This window comes from Rhamphochromis longiceps, linkage group LG15 (assembly GCF_057381845.1).
Source record: "Rhamphochromis longiceps isolate RC_006_pf linkage group LG15, R_longiceps_female_GT1.1, whole genome shotgun sequence".
Lineage (NCBI taxonomy): Eukaryota > Metazoa > Chordata > Actinopteri > Cichliformes > Cichlidae > Rhamphochromis > Rhamphochromis longiceps.
In genome coordinates, this window is record NC_140571.1 from 14235690 (window position 1) to 14251923 (window position 16234).

Genomic DNA, 16234 nt, shown 5'->3' on the forward strand with positions numbered 1-16234 from the left:
ATGAATGTTTGAGAAGGAGTTTAGGCATGAAATAACAATAAATGATGCGTGGAAGTACAACCCCAGGCCCCAAAATGTTTAGATGTTGTGTAAATTAAAGTAGAATGCAATGGTTTGTAAAACTCAAAGCCATGTGTTATTAATAATCAAACAAAGAAAACAAATGTTTATAATGACACATTTTATTATTTCGTGAAAAATATTTGCTCATTTTGAATTTGACGGCAGGAACACATCTCAAAAAAGTTGGTTCGCGGTGCACAAAATGCTTGAAAAATACTGAAAAAGAGAACATTTTTCAACTAATTAGGTTAACTGGAAACATGTCAGTTACATGATTGAGTATAAAAATCAATCAACGGAGAGTTTCTCAGAAAGGAATCTGAGCCGAAACTCGGTGTAAAAAAAGTCTAAGAAAATTTCAGGTAAAGTACAGGTATTACTGTAAAAGTCTTCTGAAAGCAGGTGACTCATAGTGTGTCATAGTATTTACAGCAAACATGTTTTTCAATGACTTATTAGGACTCATTGTAATCAATGTTTTTAACAAACAGACAGATAGGGAAAGTAGCGATGTTTCTCTTACATTTTTATTTCATTTTAGTTCGTTTTTCGATTTCAAAAAATCATTTTAGTTAATTTTTTTTTTCAGATTTCTTATTACTACCATTTTAGTTAACTAAAATGTTTTTTGTTTTTTCGTTTTTTACATCTAGTTTTAGTTTTAAGTTTAGTTTTGGTTAAATAGATTTTTTTTTTTTATACAAAGCCAACAGGATCCTCACGCGATATGATAGATAAAAAGATAGTTTTAAGGGTCAAACTACAGCACGAATAAACAAATTACAGTTTTGCTTTTATTTCCTCCTACGGTAGGTTAATTTATTAATTAACTTTTTATTCATTTATTTGCTCTTACCCAGGGGTCTGTCTTATGTACAGACTCCAGCGTATGAGCCCTGCCACCTGTTATCAGCTACAGTTAACGTGTGTTTTATTGGTGGGCGGGATTTGGACACAGTGACACCGGGAGAAGCTGGAAGTTCAATAAAAACACCTTCGCAGGCAGCTCCGGAGAAGAGCAAAGCGGACACCAGCTCAGCTAAAGCATGCGGCTATCTTTGGCAGCTTCTTTATTTCTCTCTCTGGGATTAATACATCCGGTGTGGACGTCGGTAAGTCATTTTTATCTTGTTCAACACTTTTAAAAAGCCATACGTGACGCTAAAGATCTCGCGCTCACCTTTCTCACTTCCTGAAGTTAACCGGGCTGCATTAGACTTTCGAGCAAGAGATGTTAATGTGTACATTTTCAGCTAAGAGTGTCTTGTGGTTTGTTTTTATTTTTAGGAAAAGTCAACTGAAGATAATACCAATTAAAGACCAGTTTCTGGCTTTTGTAGAGTCACGTGACTGCAAAAAACAATAACACACACCTATTATCCACCATATTGTTATCGGTAGCAGTGATGAAGTAGTCTAATTCTATTAATCAAAGCTGAAATTCTTAACTATAAAAAATAACATAGAAATAATCAAAAGTATTAGGAGGCTTCTCGCTTGTTTATAACGATGCATGGTGTAATGTAAAGGCCGTAAAATCAGATTATTGTATCTGGAAAGCAGGTTTCAATAAATTGTTCAAACCTAAGAATCCGAAAATATTAATTATTTATACAAGAAACCGTTTTTGAATCAGTCGAAATTTCTTTATGAGATATGGTTTGATCTTTTCATGTAAGCCTCGTTAAAAGGCAAACTTGTGTCTTCTTCAGGGTTTCGATTGGAGCCTTTAATCCTCCCTGAAACGTACATGATGTATGAGGCCTGTTATTACTAAGGCTATAAGCTTAAGTTGGGTTAGCGTCACGACTCTGATTTGGCCTCCATAGCATTAGTTTTCTTCTCGTTCAACCATTCTGTTGTTGATTTACTTGTGTTCATTATGTCTGGTTTCAACATCCAGCCTCTCCTTACCTCAGGGCATATACACCTGCTGTGACACATGACTGAAAAAATATTTTGATGTGGTCTTAAAATTAATTATGATCTCAGTGACTGAAAGCCCTCCAGGCCCTGAGCACCTATAGCAGGATTGTAAGACTGGTTCTTATACAGTGCTTTCCTACTCCGGTTGAGCACTCAAAGCACTTCCTTCTATGTTTAGGTGTATGCAAGCGTCGGAGCACTTTAGGGTTCAGTATCTTGCCCGATCATGCAGACAGGGATCAAACCATTAACCTTCTGATTAGTAAACAGCTCCACTTCCTGAGCCACAGCCAGAAAAGATGTTATGTTGTTGTGGAGTCCCCCCCCCCCCCCCTCACTTTTTGCCAAAATGTTAAACTTTAGTGTCATTTCTTCATGAGCATTGTCATAATGGTGGTGTAGAGGCTTCAACAAGTATTTTTCTCATAACCTCGGGTTCTGTTTACCGCCTTCTTGGAGGGCATCCACAATCTGGGAGAGCATCAAGGGTTCTGATTCCATCCATAATAATACTGTCTGTCATACTCAAGTCATTGAAAATGGTTTATTCAGTGAATGTTGTTCATGGTTCAACCAATTTTCTTGAGAAAAGCAAACTTTCCCAGTACAGACTCTGTATGGTGGGTCATGTTTACAACCCACGTTCCATATCTCATCTCTAAAACTGGAACACATGAATTCAAGTAGCTTTTGGAGGCTGTGCTATGACTCAGTGGAGCCTCTGTTTATTGGCTTAGTATGACTGTGTTTGCCTGTAACTGTAACAGAGCACATTTTATTTGTGATAATGCAGAATACCGGTCAAAGAGTACACAAACTCTTTCTTGCAGCTGTAGAATGGCTTCCTTATGAGGCCTGTATCTGTTCATTACACATAAACAACAGATTGTTTTATTGTACTTTGGGTTCTGAATTCACTGATTATGAGGACTAGACATTCCCATCTGATTCCCATCTGATTGTTCTAGCTAAAGATGTCACCTGTATTTATTATTACTCCCTGAAGTTGTATTTTGTTAAGTTTAATTACTTTCCAAATGGGTGGAGTTGTATTCCCGCTTAAAGTCATCTACTTGACACTACATGCCAGTAACAATCTAATCACTTGTGCCATTATGGGCTTGTCAGCCACAGTGTGTGTGTTTCAGGTTATTTATTTTGTTGTGGGACTTTGTATCCTGGACATGATTCATGTGTTTATTGGCTTCTTAAGGAAAGTACCTTCGTTAGCTTCCTTCACCTCTTGTATGTTTTCATATCTAACAATATAACAGGAAGCAGTCAGCATGTTTAAATACCCTCTTGTGTTTTTTCCCCCCCCATGATTAGCTTTCTGTCCCTCCAGAGGAATTGGAGGGATCAGGCTATGACCTGGATGGTTCTGGTTCCGGTTCTGGAGATGGGTCAGAGGAGGGTAATTCTTCATCTATAAAATGTTAATGACCCATTTTACATAATGTACATGACCACTGTATGTTTCATCCTCTCTAACTGCACTCTTGCCAGGTGTAACTGAAGATCAGCACAACAGCAAAGACGGCAGAATTCTGGCAGAAACCAGAGACGAGACCAAGATTACTTTCCATGTATGACTTACTTCAATCAGTCCCATGATTTCTTCACCTGTTGATGTTGGTGGTGTAACAGGAAGTGATCGTGTGTAACTGTCTTGTCTTTTGCTTTAGGGCTTTTCAGACAAGACGTTTGGCAACACGCACAGGTCAGCAGCAGACGATGACTCTGGATATGTTGCTATAGCAAACAGCAGGAGCTACTTTGAGAATAGTGAATTCCTTGCAGGTACTTTGCAATATGGCACAATGAGAAAGCTATAAGCTGCGACTTTCTAATATAGCTCACCTAGGTTTATGTTTACAGGTGTTATTGCAGGGGGAGTAACGGGATTGGCTCTCGCAGCAACTGTGGCAGGAATATTAATCTACAAATGGCAGAAGAAAGAGGAGGAGGACCGATACAGTCTGGGCCCAGAGAAGGCTTTAGATCATAATTATCAGAAACCAAACAGGGAAAAAGTATTCCTTGTTTAACCACACCTGCATCTGATAACTGTAAAGCTGTTGTTTGAAAAGTTGATGCTACTTGGCAATTTATGTACCTCAAAATCTACTGTAAATGCATACTTTACTCGTGGTCTCTGGAAGGAAGGTGGGGTTCATATTTCTTATGCACTTAAAGTGAAATATGTCTATTGTTGTTGAATGTATTTATATTTAAGATAAAACATGAAAGATTTTTGTAGTCGATGATCTTCCAGGTGTCCGTCTTTTAAAAATAATTGTGATTCCTTCGTCGTACACTGAGTAGCTGTAGCACTGGGGTCGTATCCTCTGAGTTTTGGGTGATGTGGGATTTTGTTACGATGTGTAATTTTAATTGCCTTCAGTGTGTTTGGTTGAATGAAGGTAAAGCAAAGATGCACCGTTTAATATGTAATTAGTTATCATTATATGAAAGTTTCTGTTTAATTGTTTTGAAGAGGTAGCTTATTGTAGCATTTATATTTGCCTTTAAATGGGCAAAAAAAAATATCTACTGCACTTCTAAAGAAAATGGAGTGAAGCAGGCCTGTCCACCAGACATTCTGACAAATCATAATGCAATAATAAAACACAAAAAAACAGGCAAATTAACATTTTTTGTAGAAACTTGGCTACTCTGTCATGTTTTACAGGGACGGGTGAATAAATGAGAATCATTGTTAAGTTGCCAGAGAGTGATAATCAAAATTTCTGTAATGTGGTGACCATTGATAGGCAGGAAAATCTCTGTCATTCACCATTACTTTAAGCTATGTGACCCATGTGATAGATATGAATTGAAGGGGCAGCTCATTTAAGAGTGCATAACACCGCTATAGCTGCTGTAATGCAACATGTTTTATGTTGCGTATATGTATGTCTATTTTTGCATGTAATAATCAATAATAAAATAACTTTGTAACAATTAAAATCTGATTTTTTTTTTAATGTTTTCTGTGCAGAGGTGGTTTCTTTGAACCACACAGTTTGCTTATACGTGCATATGACTGAGAGTTTGTGCATTTTATTGCATGGCATGTGTTACTACTCAAAGATGATCAGAACTGCAGAGCCTTGTTTAAGTAGAAGGTGGTTTTATACACTGCATCCTGTAGGCTCAATATGAACTGAAAGGCTTTAAATTGTAATACCCTAATGGGTAAATATCATCTGTAAGATATTTTGTGTTAGTGAGCTTGATTATTTGCAGCATGGCATTATTATTATTTTTTTGTTATTATTATTATCATCGGAGATATAAGAGCGACAATGACAGTAGTGTGGTGTGCAGTAGTAGTGATTTAATTTACAATGGAGATGGACTGTGGACTATGATGTTTTCAGATGACATAGACCAGGTAAAAGAGAGCGTGGGAAGGTGGGGATTTGCTCAGGAGAAAAGAAGAATGACAGTAGAGGAAAGTCAGAATATGTCTTTGGAGGGGGAAGATGAAGGTAGATGAGTTTAAAAACCTGTGGTCAACCTTCCAAAGTGAAGAAAAGAACGCAGGCAGAATGGAGCGGATGAAGATGTGCGTTAGGGATAGCAGCAAGTCTAAAAGGTAAGGTTTTTCAAGATGTTAGTGAAACCCGCTATCATGTATGGTTTTGAGACAGTGGTAGGACTGACAAAAAACACGTGAGGTAGAGCTGGAGGTGGCAGAGTTGAACATGCTGAGAATTTCACTGTGAGTGACGAGGATGGGCAGGATCGGAAATATGCGCATCTGAGGGACAGCTCAGGTCGAGGAGTTTGGAGACAAAGTTAGAGAGGTAAGACTGAGATGGGTTGGAAATGTACAGAGGAAAGTTATTGGATCTTGAAGATAGAGCTGGCGGGTAGGAGGTTTATGGATGTAGTGAACGAGGATATGCAGGGGTTGGTATGGCAGAGGAGGATGCAAGGGGAAAAAGTGAGGTGTGTGCAGATGAAATACAAATAACAATTTATGAACATTTTTGCGTTGCGGAATATTCAGTAAAGTAAATCTATTTAGGCCTTTTTTTTTATTATTTCTTTGCGGCCAATGGTTGAATCCTCTGTCAATCAAACCCTGGTGTCTCTGCCTTTTCCTGCCCGTCAGAGGGTTTGTTTTCATGCGCGCTGCGCGCAGGCCGTCAGGGAAGTGGTGGGCGTTCCTCTTCATTCGCTCGTTGACTGTTGACGCTGAGAAGAATTTCTCCTCCGCAATCAGCTCTTCAGATGTTTCTCCCTACGCTTGTAGAGGACATGCATCATTTTAAACCCAGTCGAGACAGACTGTACACCACTAGGTGTTGCGGATGTTGCCACGTCCGAACGGGGACGATCATCCTGGGAACATGGTACATGGTACGTACTGTGGTTCGCAATGATAGGGGTCAGTAAGCTAACGTTAGCTAGCACTTTACCAGTTCCGTTAAGTTCCCCAAAGTAGGAAGTTATGCAACGAAGGATGTTAATACAAGGTGCAAATGGCTCTGAGAATTTGTTGCAGTAGTTTTTAGGGACTAAAATATGAAGTAGCTGTTACTCTGGACTCTTTATTCGTCGAGTTAATGTTAACAGAAAGCTAGGGTTAGCAATAACCCGCTACCGCTGTCATGTCGGATTTTGCTTTCTGTTAGTCTCAAACTCGCACAAGTTTGAAAAAAAAAAAATCGCTTAGTAAATTAAAACAGAGAAGACGTAGTGGTTCATCATTTTTTCGAAGTCATCAGCAGCTGGTTGGTTATTATGCGTATTAAAATACATGAAATTTGACTTGCGTAGCTGACATTTCGCTAACTTGCTAACATGGCGTTTATCAAATAGTGGCCATAATAGCAACCCAAAAAAGCAAAAACGCGCATTTAACACAATAACTAATTATTGTGTCTCACATATGTGGTGATGGCAGTTGTATTAAAGTAGTCAAAAGTAAAGTAATTGGGCATGCCCACGTAGCTAAGGTTAGCCAACTGTTTTTTGCGCATCTTGTTGCTGCAGCTCTGCTGGCTGGTTAGAGTTAAATCGCTCACTGAATTAATCCCCTTTTCCTTTGCCCACACCACGTAGCAATGTTGCATGCTTTGGTTGCTTATGTAAATCCCGTTTTGCTTTTTTTATCCCTCTGCAGCTGCACAAAATTTGCCTGGTTTAATCACGTGAACTGCGACTCCCAAATCACTCGGTCGTGTCCATAATGCTCTCTACTGCAGTCGGATAAATGAATAACAGTCGTAATCGACCGGGGTGTCATTTTTACATTATTAAATCCCACCGTTACAACGTATCAGATCAATGTCTGGTAGATAAATAAATACTAGCAGTTACACACATTATACCAAGCTTATTTTCTCAAATTAATATCCATAAATACTTCGATGGAGTTTATAAAGTTAAGCCCTCCACTCTTTCCTTTGTTGTTTTGTTATTGTTTTTTTGTTTTTGTTTTTTTAGCCCAGCTCAAGCCGTATATTTATATGTTTGGTATTGCTCACTATTTCGGGTGGGTGATATAGCCTCAATATTACGTCGCAGCATTTCAAGAAAATTTGCAATAATTATATTTCTGACAATATAGAAAAAAATACTAAACAGTGTGTTTTTTATATTTGCAGGCGGCTGCATTTGTAAGTTGATGACCCAGTTCCTAATTTTAGGTGTGAATCAAATAAAACAAGACGCAAACAGCAGGATTATAGTTCAACAGTTGTAATATATCTAGTGACAGCATAAATCAAATGTCAGCACAAAAGTAGCTTAGGTAGTTTTCTCTTGGGATATTTCAAGTAAAAATAGAAAATGTCTGCTTAACACTTTAGTTTAGATAAAGTAGTTTAACCCTGTAATACTACAGGAGCTGTACAATATTGTCAGCAAAAAAAATCTACCTGAGATGTTGTATCTTGTGAGCTTTTTAACCAGCTGTTGAAGCCCTACTACAAGGTAACCACACGAGTAATTTCCAGCCACTGTTTGCTCTTCCTGTAATGTGTAGTGCATCTAACAAGTTGCAGTGCTGCTTGGTGGAGTCATTTGTTTATATTTACATTGAACTTCATCAGCTGTTAGTATCTCCTCCTTTCCAGAAATTTGATTCTGTTCATTTGGATTTTAGTAGGTGAACTGTTTAGTCACTCATCCAAGTGAGTGGATATTATTCATCCTTACCTGGATGATTAAGCTTGCATCAAGACATATATCCTGCCTTGTAGCCTGGTTGTACTCGACTGTGTATTTTTTATTTATTTTATTTTTTTCTTTTGAAACAAGTGTGTTGTTTCCACCTTTAGCGGGACCATTTTTCTAGCATATTTTAGTACTGCAAGTACTGCACTTTGTTGGAGGATGTTGAAGTAGCTTCCTTTTTAAGTAATAAATTATCATTGGACCCGTGGCTCTTGCTTTCATGTTCAAGCTTGTATCCTTGTTGCACACTGGGGAACTTTAACACATGATGTTGCTGTAGCAGTGCTATTGTGATATGACACTTTTATAACACGTGGTAAAAATGATCATGGCTGTTATAATATGGCACAGCTCTACTCACTGTGCATTCAGACAGCGCTACACAACAGCAGGCTCTGTAATTTTCTATACAGAGTATGTACTAACATGGTCTTTAATGTGGTTTCGGCGTCTCAGGCTTGTTTGTTGTTACCATTAATGTAAAAAGCGGAAGTAGAGTTACTGAGAGAGGCGACATGAAGACGTACCTACTAGCTGGGGACTTTATTATAGTTGATGCAGCATGGTGGTGCAGCAGTTAACAGTGTTGCTTCAGCCAGAAAGTTCCTGTTCTGAATCTGCTGGCCAGCTGGGGCTTTTCTGTGTTTAGTCTGCAAGTTGTCCTTTTGCTCGTTTGGATTTTCTCCAGGTGTACAGACTTCCTCCTACAGTCATGCACGTTAGGTTAACGGATCCTAAATTGCATGCATGCTGGTGTCAGCAATGATAGAATGATTTAAACTAAATATTCACCTCTTTGTCAGTAATTTTGATCTAGAAAATTTAAATATTGTGTCTCAGATGTGTCGGAGTCACTTAGTCTTACCAATACATATGTGGTCACATTCAGTAAAGAAACATTAGCTGCAAGTAAAGATAGCTGGTAGTACTAATTGGTAAGCTAGTGTCATACATTACAGATTTTAATTATTGAAAGGTGTACTTAGTTTTTTGTAGTGTTTCTTTTTTAACAATTTTGAACTGTTTCTGCTTAAATTGTGCTACTTTAAAATGTTTGGGGATGTTTTGTTTACTTTCAAGCTACAGTTTTCTCAAGTGCTTATCCAGCTGGGGCTCCCAGTTGTCAAATAGCAGGTGGAGTCCATGGAGGTCCATGATAAAGTCAAACTAGTTGAAAGTGACTTTGATCACTTTAAGATAAGGAGAGTGTTTTCCTGTTTCACTGTCCACAAATGAGTCACCAAAAACATTTTTAAAATGGTGTTTGGTTTAACCTGTCAGTATGTGGGCTGGTTTTTCAAAGGCACCGGGTCAGAACTGGTCCCGTGGCTCATTTGTGGGAAGTCGATAATGGTGTGTAGCAGTGATTAATTCGGGCATCCACATTTGGCATAAAAATGATTTTTCAAGCAGATGATATCAAAGGAGAATTTGAAGGCTACATAACAGAGACCCAGTGTAGGTTTTATTTATGTCAGTGAGTAATTGGAGCATAAGTTGAAGGGCACAGGTGTAAGGGGGCTTCCAGATTGGGTTAAAATGGCCTGTATTTATATAGCGCTTTACTAGTCCCAAAAGACCCCAAAGCGTTTTACACATCCAGTCATCCACCCATTCACACACAGGTGATGGCAGCTACATTGTAGCCACAGCCACCCTGGGGCGCACTGACAGAGGCGAGGCTGCCGGACACTGGTGCCACCGGGCCCTCTGACCACCACCAGTAGGCAACGGGTGAAGTGTCTTGCCCAAGGACACAACGACCGAGACTGTCCAAGCCGGGGCTCGAACCGGCAACCTTCCGATTACAAGGCGAACTCCCAACTCTTGAGCCACGATCGCCCCACATTGTATGTTCATCTACTTCACTTAATATCTTTGGGCTTAAACAGTATGTGCTAGACTCCTAATTTTGAAAGCATTCAAAGAAAACAAAAACAGAACAGTTTCTGAAAGATATTGTTGTGCCTTCTTGAATCATGGAAAAAGACGAATACCCAGATAAGGCAAAGAAGGAGGTTTTGCAATCTTGTTGTGATCTTTATCTGATCATACAAGTTTACTTCTCTCCCTTTTACGTAACCAGTGGTTTCAGTTGATCTTTTTCAACAATATACTTGTTGCTGTGCCTTTCAGCTTCAGTGTTGGCATGTTTCTGGAATCTAAAATGTGTCCTGGTAATTGTATGTTCATCTACTTTTGGTGAAGGAATACATATCTATGTATTTTAAAGCCCATTTTAACCTTCTCTTTCCTCCACTCAGGTAGTGAACCTGTTGATGGGCATCCTGCTCACTGTCGCTGTGACCCACCCAGAGAACGTCCCCACTATCGACCTGCAGTATGAGGTCATTGACCACTATTTTGCTTCTGACCGGATGTCTGGTAAGTAAAAACAAATTGTCATAAAACTAATTTCATAACAAAAAAAACTGGATTGTATTCTGGTTAGTGGATCATACACCAGTATTAACTTTCAAAGGTTGGTCTTTGAATTGTACTGTGTCCTATGACAGTAAGGGCTTGTGCTCTGAGGTAGAATGAGTGAAACAATAGTGGAGCCATGCCTTTTCTTTTCAGTGCTTTTCACTAACTCATGAGTCGCTGTTATTCTGTGGTTGATCGTGTGATTCATTTTCCACTGGGAGATCAGCTCCACACTCACTGCAAAACAAAATTTACAAGGACAGCAGAACACTGTTAAGTTGTTTACGTGTCATCTTAAAATGTAGTTTGGGGTGTGGTGCCACTGGTGCTACTTCCTTTGTGATTCCTTGAGGATTTATGTTTGTTTAGATATTTGTGTGTGCGCGACGGGGCAGGGCTGGCAGGACTGAGTGCGTGTTCTGTTTAGCTGGCAGTTGTTTTGTTGGTTGGCTTGGTGAAGGCCTCTTCATTTTAATAAAACAGTGACTCAGCGAGAGAGGAGGGGCCACATCGGCCATGTGGTGACCTTCCCATAACAGGCTTGTGCCAGCACACAGGACATTGGAGGATGTCCACTGCTTGCAAAGGCAATCTTAATATTCAGATGGGTTAAGTTGTTAAAAGTCGTGGCCATTAGGGCAGCTTCATCAGCCTCCACTCATTCAGCAGTTGAAGTCATTTTAAAACGTTGTGCAGCTGATAGAAAGAAGGGGTGAAAGTGGCTCTGTGGGTTTGAGGTTAAGGTCATTTGTTTAAATACTCCTTTTAGATATGCTGGTATAAATAGGAAATCCTGTGTTAATAATATCAGAATTATGAGTTGATGAAATTTTAGCTGTTCGTCTTCCTGCTTTAAAAAATATATTATAATATATTATTGCGGTGTGTGCGTTTGCCCCTATCAAATTTATTTTTCTTGAGCGGCAGTCCCCTGTCAGGTTCATGCATCAGTGAACATGTTGTTCTGCCTGAGCTACTGAATAACGGAAGATTTTGTCTGGACCGCATTTCTGTAGTTGCTCACTCACAGGCATCTCCAGTGCAACAGGCAGAACAGTTCAGTATGAGAGAGACTGAGTAAGTGATGAGGAGAGAGAGGAGGATATGAAAGGCAGACCGTTTAATTATCCCAGACTGAGTTTCATTACGTCTTTACTGACTGAAAGCGAGAGGCTTAATGCTCCCCAGAGCTGGCCTTTAAAATGGAGTGAGCTGGAAAGAGAGAATCCCTGGAGACTGTTCACTTAACACTGAATGCAGCTGCCTCAAAGACCACAGGCAAAATGTTTAACAATAAAGCCAGTGCTGTAGTAAAATGTAGTAAAATCTTTAACTGTATTCATTCAGTGTATTCCTTCTGTCTTTTTCTCATACAGAAAATGCCTGTGTTGGATTTGCCATCTCTCTCTTGATGCTCACTATCAGTGCCATGATGGTGTACGGAGCTATTACTGTAAGTGTACACTGTAAATACATTTTTTTTCTTTTTAAATCTCTTTGACAGCGTGTAATATATTTAAAGTGTTGTCGTGGTTTGTTTTTTTTGTTTTTTGTTTTTTAATGCAAAAATGTAATCCCAAATGTCGTGTTTAAAAGTGTGAAAGAAAAAGAAGCAGGATAAGAGGTAACCAAAGGAGAAAAACATGCCAAATAACCCTGATGTCATGGGGCTGAAGCACACAATACTGTGATCTTATTGCCTGTCGTCTTTACTTCACAGGCTTGCCTGATGGCATCAAGACTGACAGGTTTGATAGCGTTTTGACGTGGACCTGTATTTAGCTGCTAGTATGGATGACTGCACAGTTAAAAGTATGACACCCATCTGCAGGCTGGGTATACTGTGCATGCTGGTTACTGTGCAGGTAGAAACCCAGAGACAAATGTGGCAGATACCCTTTTCCACTGTAGTATACCAGGTACCCCTTTTAGATTCCACCCTCCCCATTGTAATAAGTATTTAATTATAGTGTACCAAATCCAAATTCCTACTTAATGTTAGCAGTGAAGAAGATTTTCGTCAGAACCTGAGTACACTGTGCTTTGGTAGAAAGAAAATGTATCAGAAAGGACTGTTTTGCTGATTTAAACCTTCTCTGTATATATTTATGATAATGCCTGTTTATATCCATGGGTGCTTATTGTTAGCTGTTTGTTTACCTCAAAGCACATCTGATATTTCAATCTGAGCAGTGGAAAATCTCAGAATCGTTACGTTTAGAACTTGGAAGAAGACTTCTTAAGAAATGAGTAGTGCACCCACAGCTGTAAGATTTGTAGATCTAAATAACATTAATATGTTTAGGGTTTATCTTAACTAAGACAAGTGTTTAGAGATAAGGTTTGAATCTGCACTATAGTTCTTCCAACATTATAAAAGATCTGCCCAAGTGATTCATTCTTTTAATCATCTTTCTTTCTTTCTTTCTTTTTTTGTTTTTTTTTTTTTTGTTTTGTTTTTTAGCACCGTGAGGGCTGGCTCATCCCATTTTTCTGCTACCAGCTGTTTGACTTTGCTCTGAGCTGCCTGGTGGCCATCAGTTCTCTCACGTACCTACCCAGGATCAGAGACTACCTGGACCAGCTGGTCAGTTCAAAGTCCGATGTTATTTTTCACAATATCTCAATCTGACTACACCCTTTCCATGACAGTATCTTTACAACTTCTCACTTGGCCCTCATCCAGTATCGCCCTCTTTGCTCTCTCTAAAGATTTAGTGATTCACACCATGCCCAGTTGGAAACTGAGATTTCGGACACTTATTAGTCAACATTTTCCATAAGTGCTGTTGCATAAATGCAAAGGTTGTTAAGGAGGTAGTGTACTTTTGTGTCACACTGGAAGTCTCATGGACACTACAGCGTATAAATGTAACTGGCTCTCTTCCACAGTCTGTCTTTTAACCTGTCTTCCTCCCATCACCCCCAACCGGTCGCGGCAGATGGCTGTCGCTCCATGAGGGGAGGGAGTTTTCCTCCCCACTGTCGCCAAGTGCCTCTTCAAAGAGCGTTGTTCGATTTTCTCTCCATTATTGTAGCGTCTTTACCTTACCATATAAAGTGCCTTGAGGCATCTGTTTTTGTGATTTAGTGCTATATAAATAAAACTGAGTAAATGTTCACATTTATACATCAAACACTCAATTACTAAACAGTCAGTATTTATAGGGAGTCCTTTCAGATGCAGCCATGACCAATGAAGCAACAGTCAACAGTCGCCGTATCCACAACCTAAGCTTTTCATGCTTCTAACGATAATAAGAGAGAGAATTCTGATTTTACCATACGATTTATCTCTACACGTACAGAGATTATTTCCTAGAGGGAAAAAAAATGTAAGAAAACAGATGAGCTCATTGTTATTCTTTCAGTAAGGGTGCTTCCAGAAGAAAAAAAAGAAAACGATAGTAGTCTTTTTACATTTCGAGTGTGGAAATGCTGACAGTAAAGTGAGTAAGAATCAACATTTTGTCTCCTTTTCCTCCTCAGCCGGATTTCCCATACAAGGATAACCTCCTCTATATGAACTCCAGCTGCCTGCTGCTCGTTGTGCTGGTCTTCTTTGCCTTCCTCATCATCCTCAAGGTGAATCTATCAATTATTCACAGTCAGACACAGTTATATTAGGATGTTTGTTTGGTTTTGGCATATGTGTTCATTTAGGAGGAGGAGACAGGAAGCTGTCGACTGTAACGATACAAATATTTTTCCCTCTGCTTTCCAGGCTTATTTGATCAACTGTGTGTGGAACTGCTACAAGTATATTAACAACAGGAACATGCCAGAAATCGCTGTGTACCCTGCCTTTGAAACCCCTCCCCAGGTATGCAAGCCACCTCAGCATCTATGAACAGAAAGTATTGAGGCACTGGCACCGTGATGCTGTAGTTGAGGCAGCAGGTGACACGGTGTCTCCACACTGAAAGCTGACCTGCTGAGAGGATAGTCTCACTCCAGATATTCTTTACGCCATCTTTAAAGAAACATTTAATATTACCGGTAGTTATTATTTAGGTTGCACTAAAACATGCTTCTACTATGGTAAAATTAATTCATAACTCAGGCTAAAATCGACAATATAAATGATTTAGTTTGCCGGTTATCTTCTCAGTTATTAGACTGAAAATGTGTCTGTAGACAAACAGAAGTTGCCAGCATTCACATTTAAAAAGCTCCGATTCACTTTGTGCATTTTCCTTTATTTTTAATCGAGTTTCAGAATAATTTCAAACTAATTTTAACTTCACTGATGCTGCTCTGCTCAGAATGTGCTGAATACTGCAGATGGGCCAGAGTTCTGATGTCATCGCAGCTTAATTTCATTTATTGATGTTGAATTCAACAAAGGAACTGAGAGTCACAGAACATGACTCTCAATTCCTTTTTTCAGAGACATGCTTGGTTGGGTTTTTGGTTTCATGTTGTCTTTTTTCCCCCTCCCTGTACAATGAGCCCTCACTACTCTTTAAATGTTTCTCTCTCTTCTTTAGTACATCTTGCCTACTTACGAGATGGCCATGAAGATGCCAGAGAAGGAGCCGCCTCCTCCTTACATGCCAGCCTAAACACCAGCCCTGTTGCCAAAACACACACGCACACACAGCCATCATATGCATTCCTTCTTGCCCTCACCTGATCCCCGACCCCTCTGACCTGTTGTGTAAGTGTAAGACCCCTGAAGATGTTTAGTTCAACCCTCCCACCTGCCCTCAGCCGCTGTATTTCTATAGTGTCTATAGAGCGTTCTGGAGATGAGAGGAGAAAGGTGGCAAATGAGAGCATGACTGAAAATGAATGAATGAATGTGTTTAAAAAGAGGCACAAGTGTATCCCTGTCCCACCCCATCTTCTGCCAACATTTTTTTTGTTGTCTTAGTAAAAGGGATATATGTGAAAGTTAAACTGCTTGAAATGCTCTTATCAATCCAGCACATCCCATTAATAGATTGATATATGAAGTTTAAAAGAAAAACAAACTGACAATCCACTTACTATAGCACTTATTGTTGCATTGTGTTACAGTTTTCCCCTCAATCATTAAGAAGTAAATGATTCTATCTCAGTCTTGAATGGAGTCTGTAGCATTTTTTGTCTGTTATTTATTTAGCTTCACTGTAATTAAGTTTTACCCCCACCTTAGACATCATCACCACTCTCTGCTGCCCCTATGTGTTGGCTAAGGTAGTAAACTGTGTTCCAGCTAAGATAAACGTGTGGGGGCAGAGGGCACTGATGGTGGATCATTTTCTCTGCTTTTTCTTTTTAACTTTTACCTGGTACCTGTAGAAAACGGCTAGTCTTGTGAAAATTAGTTGTTGCATGCTTATCGGCAAACCTTACCCTCGTTCCTATATTGGTCATATGATTTATCCTAGTAGAAATACATTTGACTTCAATAAACCTTTCAAAACTATTACATCTTAGTTCTCGTCTTTTTTTCTCATCATAAATAAACTGAAGGAAAATCGAGAGATATTAAAAAGGAGCTCTCACTACAAGTCTTGAAATAGCGTTAAGGACAAAAAAAACAACCACATGGTCTCATAGACTCATATGCTGGTGATTGATAATACTCATACGCCATCTAGTGTCAGCAGGTAGTAATACAGTGTTTAGGGACGTCCTC

At 39.3% G+C, this 16234-nt stretch overlaps 2 protein-coding genes across 2 annotated transcripts; both read left to right on the forward strand.

Annotated features, from left to right (window-relative positions):
• Nucleotides 1-1030: 1030 nt before the first annotated feature.
• Nucleotides 1031-4959, forward strand: LOC146652379 (uncharacterized). The gene is made up of 5 exons (XM_085382369.1): nt 1031-1175; nt 3319-3403; nt 3496-3575; nt 3675-3789; nt 3868-4959. The coding sequence occupies exons 1-5, from the start codon at nt 1110-1112 to the stop codon at nt 4035-4037; spliced, it is 516 nt and encodes a 171-aa protein (XP_085238495.1). The 5' UTR covers nt 1031-1109; the 3' UTR covers nt 4038-4959.
• A 1180-nt stretch (nt 4960-6139) lies between these two features.
• On the forward strand, nt 6140-16021 carry laptm4a (lysosomal protein transmembrane 4 alpha). Its single transcript, XM_085382362.1, has 7 exons — nt 6140-6360; nt 10446-10566; nt 11985-12061; nt 13073-13195; nt 14098-14193; nt 14333-14431; nt 15099-16021. Exons 1-7 carry the CDS (start codon nt 6232-6234, stop codon nt 15171-15173), a joined length of 720 nt encoding a protein of 239 aa, XP_085238488.1. The 5' UTR covers nt 6140-6231; the 3' UTR covers nt 15174-16021.
• The last annotated feature ends 213 nt before the right edge of the window (nt 16022-16234 follow it).